We start from the raw sequence: 12,924 nt of genomic DNA, 5'->3' as shown, positions 1-12,924 counted from the left end.
AAGAGAGGGAGTGTGGTGATGTAATGACCACAACAAAGAAGAGAGGAGATGTAATGACCACAACAAAGAAGAGAGGGAGTGTGGTGATGTAATGACCACAACAAAGAAGAGAGGAGATGTAATGACCACAACAAAGAAGAGAGGTGATGTAATGATCACAACAAAGAAGAGAGGAGATGTAATGACCACAACAAAGAAGAGAGGAGATGTAATGACCACAACAAAGAAGAGAGGGAGTGTAGTGATGTAATGACCACAACAAAGAAGAGAGGGAGTGTAGTGATGTAATGACCACAACAAAGAAGAGAGGAAGTGTAGTGATGTAATGATCACAACAAAGAAGAGAGGGAGTGTAGTGATGTAATGACCACAACAAAGAAGAGAGGAGATGTAATGACCACAACAAAGAAGAGAGGAAGTGTGGTGATGTAATGACCACAACAAAGAAGAGAGGGAGTGTAGTGATGTAATGATCACAACAAAGAAGAGAGGGAGTGTAGTGATGTAATGACCACAACAAAGAAGAGAGGGAGTGTGGTGATGTAATGACCACAACAAAGAAGAGAGGGAGTGTAGTGATGTAATGACCACAACAAAGAAGAGAGGGAGTGTGGTGATGTAATGACCACAACAAAGAAGAGAGGGAGTGTAGTGATGTAATGACCACAACAAAGAAGAGAGGGAGTGTGGAGATGTAATGACCACAACAAAGAAGAGAGGAAGTGTGGTGATGTAATGACCACAACAAAGAAGAGAGGAAGTGTAGTGATGTAATGACCACAACAAAGAAGAGAGGAAGTGTGGTGATGTAATGACCACAACAAAGAAGAGAGGAAGTGTAGTGATGTAATGACCACAACAAAGAAGAGAGGAAGTGTAGTGATGTAATGACCACAACAAAGAAGAGAGGAAGTGTAGTGATGTAATGACCACAACAAAGAAGAGAGGGAGTGTAGTGATGTAATGACCACAACAAAGAAGAGAGGGAGAGAGGAGATGTAATGACCACAACAAAGAAGAGAGGGAGTGTGGTGATGTAATGACCACAACAAAGAAGAGAGGAGATGTAATGACCACAACAAAGAAGAGAGGAAGTGTAGTGATGTAATGACCACAACAAAGAAGAGAGGGAGTGTGGTGATGTAATGACCACAACAAAGAAGAGAGGAAGTGTGGTGATGTAATGACCACAACAAAGAAGAGAGGAAGTGTGGTGATGTAATGACCACAACAAAGAAGAGAGGAAGTGTGGTGATGTAATGACCACAACAAAGAAGAGAGGAAGTGTGGTGATGTAATGACCACAACAAAGAAGAGAGGAAGTGTGGTGATGTAATGACCACAACAAAGAAGAGAGGAAGTGTGGTGATGTAATGACCACAACAAAGAAGAGAGGGAGTGTGGTGATGTAATGATCACAACAAAGAAGAGAGGAGATGTAATGACCACAACAAAGAAGAGAGGGAGTGTGGTGATGTAATGACCACAACAAAGAAGAGAGGAAGTGTGGTGATGTAATGATCACAACAAAGAAGAGAGGAGATGTAATGACCACAACAAAGAAGAGAGGAAGTGTGGTGATGTAATGACCACAACAAAGAAGAGAGGAGATGTAATGACCACAACAAAGAAGAGAGGAAGTGTGGTGATGTAATGACCACAACAAAGAAGAGAGGGAGTGTGGTGATGTAATGACCACAACAAAGAAGAGAGGAGATGTAATGACCACAACAAAGAAGAGAGGAAGTGTGGTGATGTAATGACCACAACAAAGAAGAGAGGGAGTGTGGTGATGTAATGACCACAACAAAGAAGAGAGGAAGTGTGGTGATGTAATGACCACAACAAAGAAGAGAGGGAGTGTGGTGATGTAATGATCACAACAAAGAAGAGAGGGAGTGTGGTGATGTAATGACCACAACAAAGAAGAGAGGAAGTGTAGTGATGTAATGACCACAACAAAGAAGAGAGGGAGTGTAGTGATGTAATGACCACAACAAAGAAGAGAGGGAGAGAGGAGATGTAATGACCACAACAAAGAAGAGAGGGAGTGTGGTGATGTAATGACCACAACAAAGAAGAGAGGAGATGTAATGACCACAACAAAGAAGAGAGGAAGTGTAGTGATGTAATGACCACAACAAAGAAGAGAGGGAGTGTGGTGATGTAATGACCACAACAAAGAAGAGAGGAAGTGTGGTGATGTAATGACCACAACAAAGAAGAGAGGAAGTGTGGTGATGTAATGACCACAACAAAGAAGAGAGGAAGTGTGGTGATGTAATGACCACAACAAAGAAGAGAGGAAGTGTGGTGATGTAATGACCACAACAAAGAAGAGAGGAAGTGTGGTGATGTAATGACCACAACAAAGAAGAGAGGGAGTGTAGTGATGTAATGACCACAACAAAGAAGAGAGGAGATGTAATGACCACAACAAAGAAGAGAGGAGATGTAATGACCACATCAAAGAAGAGAGGAGATGTAATGACCACAACAAAGAAGAGAGGAGATGTAATGACCACAACAAAGAAGAGAGGAAGTGTGGTGATGTAATGACCACAACAAAGAAGAGAGGAAGTGTGGTGATGTAATGACCACAACAAAGAAGAGAGGAAGTGTGGTGATGTAATGACCACAACAAAGAAGAGAGGGAGTGTAGTGATGTAATGACCACAACAAAGAAGAGAGGGAGTGTGGTGATGTAATGACCACAACAAAGAAGAGAGGGAGTGTGGTGATGTAATGACCACAACAAAGAAGAGAGGGAGTGTGGTGATGTAATGACCACAACAAAGAAGAGAGGGAGTGTGGTGATGTAATGACCACAACAAAGAAGAGAGGGAGTGTGGTGATGTAATGACCACAACAAAGAAGAGAGGAGATGTAATGACCACAACAAAGAAGAGAGGAAGTGTAGTGATGTAATGACCACAACAAAGAAGAGAGGGAGTGTGGAGATGTAATGACCACAACAAAGAAGAGAGGGAGTGTGGAGATGTAATGACCACAACAAAGAAGAGAGGGAGTGTGGTGATGTAATGACCACAACAAAGAAGAGAGGAGATGTAATGACCACAACAAAGAAGAGAGGGAGTGTGGTGATGTAATGACCACAACAAAGAAGAGAGGAGATGTAATGACCACAACAAAGAAGAGAGGGAGTGTAGTGATGTAATGACCACAACAAAGAAGAGAGGAGATGTAATGACCACAACAAAGAAGAGAGGGAGTGTGGTGATGTAATGACCACAACAAAGAAGAGAGGAGATGTAATGACCACAACAAAGAAGAGAGGAAGTGTGGTGATGTAATGACCACAACAAAGAAGAGAGGGAGTGTAGTGATGTAATGACCACAACAAAGAAGAGAGGAGATGTAATGACCACAACAAAGAAGAGAGGGAGTGTGGTGATGTAATGATCACAACAAAGAAGAGAGGAAGTGTGGTGATGTAATGATCACAACAAAGAAGAGAGGAGATGTAATGACCACAACAAAGAAGAGAGGGAGTGTAGTGATGTAATGACCACAACAAAGAAGAGAGGAGATGTAATGACCACAACAAAGAAGAGAGGAAGTGTGGTGATGTAATGACCACAACAAAGAAGAGAGGAAGTGTGGTGATGTAATGACCACAACAAAGAAGAGAGGAAGTGTGGTGATGTAATGACCACAACAAAGAAGAGAGGGAGTGTGGTGATGTAATGACCACAACAAAGAAGAGAGGGAGTGTAGTGATGTAATGACCACAACAAAGAAGAGAGGGAGTGTAGTGATGTAATGACCACAACAAAGAAGAGAGGAGATGTAATGACCACAACAAAGAAGAGAGGAGATGTAATGACCACAACAAAGAAGAGAGGAGATGTAATGACCACAACAAAGAAGAGAGGTGATGTAATGACCACAACAAAGAAGAGAGGAAGTGTGGTGATGTAATGACCACAACAAAGAAGAGAGGGAGTGTGGTGATGTAATGACCACAACAAAGAAGAGAGGGAGTGTGGTGATGTAATGACCACAACAAAGAAGAGAGGGAGTGTGGTGATGTAATGACCACAACAAAGAAGAGAGGGAGTGTGGTGATGTAATGACCACAACAAAGAAGAGAGGAGATGTAATGACCACAACAAAGAAGAGAGGGAGTGTGGTGATGTAATGATCACAACAAAGAAGAGAGGAAGTGTGGTGATGTAATGACCACAACAAAGAAGAGAGGAGATGTAATGACCACAACAAAGAAGAGAGGGAGTGTGGTGATGTAATGATCACAACAAAGAAGAGAGGAGATGTAATGACCACAACAAAGAAGAGAGGAAGTGTGGTGATGTAATGACCACAACAAAGAAGAGAGGGAGTGTGGTGATGTAATGACCACAACAAAGAAGAGAGGAAGTGTGGTGATGTAATGACCACAACAAAGAAGAGAGGGAGTGTAGTGATGTAATGACCACAACAAAGAAGAGAGGAGATGTAATGACCACAACAAAGAAGAGAGGAGATGTAATGACCACAACAAAGAAGAGAGGGAGTGTGGTGATGTAATGACCACAACAAAGAAGAGAGGAAGTGTAGTGATGTAATGATCACAACAAAGAAGAGAGGGAGTGTGGTGATGTAATGACCACAACAAAGAAGAGAGGAGATGTAATGACCACAACAAAGAAGAGAGGAGATGTAATGACCACAACAAAGAAGAGAGGGAGTGTGGTGATGTAATGATCACAACAAAGAAGAGAGGAGATGTAATGACCACAACAAAGAAGAGAGGAAGTGTAGTGATGTAATGACCACAACAAAGAAGAGAGGGAGTGTGGTGATGTAATGACCACAACAAAGAAGAGAGGGAGTGTAGTGATGTAATGATCACAACAAAGAAGAGAGGTGATGTAATGATCACAACAAAGAAGAGAGGAAGTGTAGTGATGTAATGACCACAACAAAGAAGAGAGGGAGTGTGGTGATGTAATGACCACAACAAAGAAGAGAGGGAGTGTAGTGATGTAATGACCACAACAAAGAAGAGAGGAGATGTAATGACCACAACAAAGAAGAGAGGGAGTGTGGTGATGTAATGATCACAACAAAGAAGAGAGGTGATGTAATGACCACAACAAAGAAGAGAGGAAGTGTGGTGATGTAATGATCACAACAAAGAAGAGAGGAAGTGTGGTGATGTAATGACCACAACAAAGAAGAGAGGGAGTGTGGTGATGTAATGATCACAACAAAGAAGAGAGGAAGTGTGGTGATGTAATGACCACAACAAAGAAGAGAGGAAGTGTGGTGATGTAATGACCACAACAAAGAAGAGAGGGAGTGTGGTGATGTAATGACCACAACAAAGAAGAGAGGAGATGTAATGACCACAACAAAGAAGAGAGGAAGTGTGGTGATGTAATGACCACAACAAAGAAGAGAGGAAGTGTGGTGATGTAATGATCACAACAAAGAAGAGAGGAGATGTAATGACCACAACAAAGAAGAGAGGAGATGTAATGACCACAACAAAGAAGAGAGGAGATGTAATGACCACAACAAAGAAGAGAGGAAGTGTAGTGATGTAATGACCACAACAAAGAAGAGAGGGAGTGTAGTGATGTAATGACCACAACAAAGAAGAGAGGGAGTGTAGTGATGTAATGACCACAACAAAGAAGAGAGGAGATGTAATGACCACAACAAAGAAGAGAGGAGATGTAATGACCACAACAAAGAAGAGAGGAGATGTAATGACCACAACAAAGAAGAGAGGAGATGTAATGACCACAACAAAGAAGAGAGGAAGTGTGGTGATGTAATGACCACAACAAAGAAGAGAGGGAGTGTGGTGATGTAATGATCACAACAAAGAAGAGAGGAGATGTAATGACCACAACAAAGAAGAGAGGAGATGTAATGACCACAACAAAGATGAGGACCAAGAGCAAGAGAGCGAGTGTGGAGATGTAATGTCCAGAAACAAAGATGAGGACCAAGAGCAAGAGAGCGAGTGTGGAGATGTAATGTCCAGAAACAAAGATGAGGACCAAGAGCAAGAGAGCGAGTGTGGAGATGTAATGTCCAGAAACAAAGATGAGGACCAAGAGCAAGAGAGCGAGTGTGGAGATGTAATGTCCACAACAAAGATGAGGACCAAGAGCAAGAGAGCGAGTGTGGAGATGTAATGACCACAACAAAGATGAGGACCAAGAGCAAGAGAGCGAGTGTGGAGATGTAATGTCCACAACAAAGATGAGGACCAAGAGCAAGAGAGCGAGTGTGGAGATGTAATGTCCAGAAACAAAGATGAGGACCAAGAGCAAGAGAGCGAGTGTGGAGATGTAATGTCCAGAAACAAAGATGAGGACCAAGAGCAAGAGAGCGAGTGTGGAGATGTAATGTCCAGAAACAAAGATGAGGACCAAGAGCAAGAGAGCGAGTGTGGAGATGTAATGTCCACAACAAAGATGAGGACCAAGAGCAAGAGAGCGAGTGTGGAGATGTAATGTCCAGAAACAAAGATGAGGACCAAGAGCAAGAGAGCGAGTGTGGAGATGTAATGTCCACAACAAAGATGAGGACCAAGAGCAAGAGAGCGAGTGTGGAGATGTAATGTCCACAACAAAGATGAGGACCAAGAGCAAGAGAGCGAGTGTGGAGATGTAATGTCCACAACAAAGATGAGGACCAAGAGCAAGAGAGCGAGTGTGGAGATGTAATGTCCACAACAAAGATGAGGACCAAGAGCAAGAGAGCGAGTGTGGAGATGTAATGTCCACAACAAAGATGAGGACCAAGAGCAAGAGAGCGAGTGTGGAGATGTAATGTCCACAACTAAAGAATCATTGTGGAATCTGAAAAGACACATATCCTGAAAGCATGATGGTGTACTTACTATGTGTGCATGTTGAAAGAAAGGTGGGTACATAACTAAGTGTGCATGTTGAAAGAAAGGTGGGTACATAACTAAGTGTGCATGTTGAAATAAAGGGTGGGTACATAACTAAGTGTGCATGTTGAAAGAAAGGTGGGTACAAAACTAAGTGTGCATGTTGAAAGAAAGGGTGGGTACATAACTAAGTGTGCATGTTGAAAGAAAGGTGGGTACATAACTAAGTGTGCATGTTGAAAGAAAGGTGGGTACATAACTAAGTGTGCATGTTGAAAGAAAGGTGGGTACATAACTAAGTGTGCTATTGTAGCAAAGTCATTTTTTTAAAGTTTCCATAATTTTTGTTCTACTATCTATACAATCGGATATAATTGATTTTGGCCCAATAGGCCCGGCATATTCCAACTTTTAAGGAGATTTCTGTTTTGATTGGGTTATTTTGCCTAAAAGCCTGTTGGATTACCTATGGAAAAAAACCTCTGCATCTCTGCCCAGCCTGGGGCGGCCAACAGGGTGTTTAGCATCCCCAGTGGTTCTACAAGTATGGAGAGGATATTCACTGCTACTGACCTGCTCTCCAGGCACCATCACATGAGACAGAAGCCACAGACTGGCTTCTAAAAATGAATTCAAAGGCACTGTAGACTGAGCCTGATAGAAAGATGGCGCTGACAGAGAGGGCTGCCTCGCTTCTAGTCCTTCACAAGAATTTCGCTACACTCGGAATAACCTCTGCTAACCATGTGTATGTGACCAATAACATTTGATTTGATTTAATAAGGCATTTTTGTTTAATTTGTAAGTTAGTCACAGCCTATATGCTCAATTTATAGACTATAATGACTTAATACAATGAAATGTTGTTTAAATGTTGAGCGCTTAATAATGTCAGTGACTCCCTACCAGCCTAGTGTGTCACGCTCACAAATGCTTCACAACGGTATTTCTTTGTAGGCTATAGCCTTGAAATAATTAAATAATATAGCCTAAATAATTCATTTCCGTTCCTTCTTAGGCTCAGTCTGGCTCCTGGCCTATCTAGAGTGTTTATATGCTGTTTAATATGACATGTAGCCTAATAAAACTATGAGGGCTCCTCACATTCACCTTTTCATGTTTATTAAAATACTTTTTATTCAAATCGTTTGGTTTGGTAGGTCCAAGTAGTGACCGCTCCAACAGCTATGAGCAGAATTTCCGACCACTCCGTTCACATGCTCTGAGCAGGACCACTTACCAACCAATAGGGGGCAGTAGTGAGACACTGAACACATTTACCAACAATTACTATGGATGAGGTAATTTTTTAAATGTTATTTATTTTATTTAACTAGGCAAGTCAGTTAAGAACAAATTGTTATTTACGATGACGGCCTACCCAGCCAAACCCTAACAAAGCTGGACCAATTGTGCACCTTCCTATGTGACTCCCAATCATGGCGGGTTGTTTTACAGCCTGGAATCGAACCAGGGTCGGTAGTAACGCCTCTAGCAATGAGATGCATTGCCTTAAGACCGCTGCGCCACTCAGGAGCGCAGCGGTTTAGGGTACTATTCGTGATATGTAGTGGATTGAATAGCAACAGGGCTATTCAATACCAGGCCTCAATATCTGTAGAGCTGCTGGGTTTCCTTTCTCCCAAGTAGTTCAATGAATGATTCATGTTGTTGATTGGCCAGAGAGTCCACTTGCCTGGAGACCCAGGTCTGAATCAGTTAAACCAAACCAATGAAAACCAATAGTGGTGAGGCCATTGAGGCCCAGATGTCTGAACAAGCTATATCCAGGCTGGATAACACAGAACACAGGACGGCAGGGGCAGTACATTACTTGTGACAATCAGGAGTTTTTTCTACAAACACAGGTCTGCTAGGGGAAGCAGTGGTGAGACAGAAAAGCCCATTGGCTGTTCCTCACCAATGACATGCACTTCAGATCTAACCACAGGAAGGATCCCTCTAAAATAGACAGGTTTTCTCCATATCTTAATTTAGTCCAAAAAAACTCAGATATGAGGAAGCAATTCAGTGTTAGTGGTATGTAGTGAGGGTAGTAGTGTATATACAGTGTTAGTGGTATGTAGTGAGGGTAGTAGTGTATATACAGTGTTAGTGGTATGTAGTGAGAGTAGTAGTGTATATATAGTGTTAGTGGTATGTAGTGAGGGTAGTAGTGTATATACAGTGTTAGTGGTATGTTGTGAGGGTAGGAGTGTATATACAGTGTTAGTGGTATGTAGTGAGGGTAGTAGTGTATGTACAGTGTTAGTGGTATGTAGTGAGGGTAGTAGTGTATATACAGTGTTAGTGGTATGTAGTGAGGGTAGTAGTGTATATACAGTGTTAGTGGTATGTAGTGAGGGTAGTAGTGTATATACAGTGTTAGTGGTATGTAGTGAGGGTAGTAGTGTATATACAGTGTTAGTGGTATGTAGTGAGGGTAGTAGTGTATATACAGTGTTTGTGGTATGTAGTGAGGGTAGTAGTGTATATACAGTGTTAGTGGTATGTAGTGAGGGTAGTAGTGTATATACAGTGTTATTGGTATGTAGTGAGGTTAGTAGTGTATATACAGTGTTAGTGGTATGTAGTGAGGGTAGTAGTGTATATACAGTGTTAGTGGTATGTAGTGAGGGTAGTAGTGTATATACAGTGTTAGTGGTATGTAGTGAGGGTAGTAGTGTATATACAGTGTTATTGGTATGTCGTGAGGGTAGTAGTGTATATACAGTGTTAGTGGTATGTCGTGAGGGTAGTAGTGTATATACAGTGTTAGTGGTATGTAGTGAGGGTAGTAGTGTATATACAGTGTTAGTGGTATGTAGTGAGGGTAGTAGTGTATATACAGTGTTAGTGGTATGTAGTGAGGGTAGTAGTGTATATACAGTGTTAGTGGTATGTAGTGAGGGTAGTAGTGTATATACAGTGTTAGTGGTATGTAGTGAGGGTAGTAGTGTATATACAGTGTTAGTGGTATGTAGTGAGGGTAGTAGTGTATATACAGTGTTAGTGGTATGTAGTGAGGGTAGTAGTGTATATACAGTGTTAGTGGTATGTAGTGAGAGTAGTAGTGTATATATAGTGTTAGTGGTATGTAGTGAGGGTAGTAGTGTATATACAGTGTTAGTGGTATGTAGTGAGGGTAGTAGTGTATATACAGTGTTAGTGGTATGTAGTGAGGGTAGTAGTGTATATACAGTGTTTGTGGTATGTAGTGAGGGTAGTAGTGTATATACAGTAGGCTGGTGTAATGCTAGTGTATCATGGTGTGATGTATGTCTCTCTCACTTCCCCCCTCTACTTCCCCTAGCTCACACCATCTTGAACACAGAGTGCTAAACCCAACACTTACTGTCAATGAGACTATTAATATTACTCTGATACTTTGTCAATGTCGCACAACACACTGACTGACATCTTAGTCATTTAGCAGATGCTCTTATCCAGAGCAATTTTCAGTAGTGTACAGGAGCAATTTACAGTAGTGTACAGGAGCAATTCACAGTAGTGTACAGGAGCAATTTTTCACCTAGTCGGCTCACGGATTTGAACCAGCGACCTTTGGGTTACTGGCCCAACGCTCTTAACAGCTAGGCTACCTGCCGCCCTACTTTCACGCACGCACGCACGCACGCACGCACGCACACACACACACACACACACACACACACACACACACACACACACACACACACACACACAGAGAGAGAGAGAAATACTGTCAATCTAATCTATCAATAGGTGCTGTAATAATACTAACATGGGCACCTATCACGTGACAGTAACAGAACTGCATTGGTGAAGTGTCCTGGTGGTGGTTTAGATACATCTTTACTCTGATACATAAGGAACGGCTCAGTAGACCCATAATATAGTACTATCGCAGCACTGGCAACATTCTCTGTGATTACATCAAACTGCCATTTTAACTGCCCCACTGTAAGACACATAACTACTGATACGTGTCAGCCGTTATAGTCTCTCCTCTCGTTGCCGAACAAGACAAGCTATTCTCAGAAGCCTTTTACCACTACCTAATGAATAGGTGTATGTATGTGCCATAGAAACGGATGTCTAGATAGGACAGTCTCACAAACTGTACTGTAAACTGCTGTATACGGTTGCATAGTGCACAGCATGATATGCCTTTTCATTACATGTTCTATGCATTCTGTTTCTATGGTGTGTTCTCCCAGGGGTATTTTGGGTGAAACTGATCTCAAATGAACCTTCACTTCCTGCTTAAGGAGATCCCTCTGGCGCCAAGGGGGGGTCTGGGAAATGAAGTCTACCGATGAAACGTTTAAACTTTCCATTCATATTTCACTACTGCTATGAAATCATTCAATGAAAAAAATGTAGTCATTGGACTACAACTGTCTGTAAATCTGTGGCAGGTCAGTAGTGTTGTGTGATAATCCTGTCAGTTAACAAACTGCACACTGAAACCCTAACATTATGACTGGTGTATTCACAATGAATACTGACAATCGACTGTGTTGTCTGTGTGCAATTCAAGGCATAGTTGAGACACTGTAGTTCACCCCTCAAGTCAACTATTCACCTGAGTAACCTCATTCTCTATCCAGCGGTGATACTGTACTACACGGACGCCATAATATGATGTGTCATCCCGTCACCGTGGTCTGGTCACAGGAATGTACAGGGGGTTTGATTTTAAAAAGCCCTATTCATCACTGTCCACGTCGATGTGAGAAGTGACAAGGTGCTTCATCGCATGAATCATTCCCATCAAATGGATACGCACGCACATACCGTAAATGGTTCACTGTGATGTTATCTATACCTGATTATTCATGACATGCAGTAATACTATTGTCGTTTGTTGATAGGTTTTTATGTTATTGATGAATCATTTCCTGTGAATGTATATTTGAGAAACTATTTCTCTATCATCTCTTAATTTGAAATTAAAACGTGACATTCTATATGTAGGCTAAAGACCACTTCTAATGCTGTTATGTAGGACACATAACTAAAGTGTACCTTTAGGTTCTCTGTTTAAACAGTTGTAATGACAAGGGATGGATAGGAGAAAACACACACACACTGCGTCCCTGTCCACCCTGGAGAGACGCGTCTGACCTTTCTCTCTGCCTGCGACAGACATCTACACCTCCATCCTCTCCTCCCTCCATCCATTCATCCATCTCCCTCTCTTTGATGTGCTCTAATTAGCCATGCTCGTTAGACCCAGTGGTGCTAATCAATTGGCTCAGCCCAGATACACACACACACACACACACACACACACACACACACACACAGACAAACACACACACACACGGCGAGCTTAATTGGGCCGTGCTAATGAAGGCAGGGAGAGGCACAGACACTCACCTGGTACCCACATATTGCAGAAGTCCATGGTTGCTAGAGCTGCTGTCTTGGTCACATCTGTCTGAGTGTCTGAGTCCCCTTCTTTCTCTCTCTCTCTCTCTCTCTCTCTCTCTCTCTCTGTGCGTCTCTCTCTGTCTCTCTCTCTCTCTCTCTCTCTCTCTCTGTCTCTCTCTCTCTCTCTCTCTCTCTCTCTCTGTGCGTCTCTCTCTCTCTCTCTCTCTCTCTCTCTCTCTCTCTCATTGGAACATTAACGGAGGAGAGATAAAAATCATTCCCCTCCCTCTTGTTGTCCACGCCCCCACACATGCCCCACCCCCTCCCCACATCCTGAGAGAGAGAGAAGAGAAGAGGAAGTAAACAAAAGAAGAGTAGGAAGTAGGGTCAGAAAGAGAAAGGGGGACACGCAAGGTTAAAGAGTGGGAGAGGGTGAGATCTAAGAAATAGAGGAGGAGAAAGAAGAGGGGGAAGACTATGAGTGGAAAGTGACAGGGTGTCTGGAAACTGTCACTCACAGCTCAGAGAAAACAACCCTTTGGCTGACACTACTGCAGTCACACTGCAGAAAAATGATATTCTACCTAGATTCTTTAGTATTGTATTGAGATAATTAAGTGAAAATTACTTGTTTTGAGTTGATCTCGCTCACCCAGAAAATGCATTTACTTGTTTCAAGCCGATTTTGGTTA

General features: G+C 42.2%; 1 protein-coding gene across 16 annotated transcripts in view; it reads right to left on the bottom strand.

Moving 5' to 3' along the window:
* LOC110534406 (POU class 2 homeobox 2a) overlaps nucleotides 1-12,484 on the bottom strand; it is a 37,704-nt gene extending 25,220 nt beyond the window's left edge. For 8 of the 16 annotated variants that reach the window (XM_090192002.1, XM_090192043.1, XM_090192009.1 and 5 more), the window contains exon 1: nucleotides 12,239-12,368. In XM_090192002.1, coding sequence (XP_090048128.1) covers nucleotides 12,239-12,266 — 28 coding nt within the window. In that variant the 5' untranslated portion in view covers nucleotides 12,267-12,368. Of the gene's footprint in view, nucleotides 1-12,238 lie in introns of all 16 variants that reach the window. The other 8 variants (XM_036941503.2, XM_090192040.1, XM_090192057.1 and 5 more) reach the window with 4 other exon arrangements.
* Nucleotides 12,485-12,924: the final 440 nt, after the last annotated feature.

Source organism: Oncorhynchus mykiss, chromosome 2 (assembly GCF_057628025.1).
Source record: "Oncorhynchus mykiss isolate SJ-2025 chromosome 2, ASM5762802v1, whole genome shotgun sequence".
NCBI classification, from domain to species: Eukaryota; Metazoa; Chordata; class Actinopteri; order Salmoniformes; family Salmonidae; genus Oncorhynchus; species Oncorhynchus mykiss.
The sequence above is the reverse complement of the archived record's forward strand: the minus strand, read 5'-3'. Positions and strand labels throughout refer to the sequence as shown.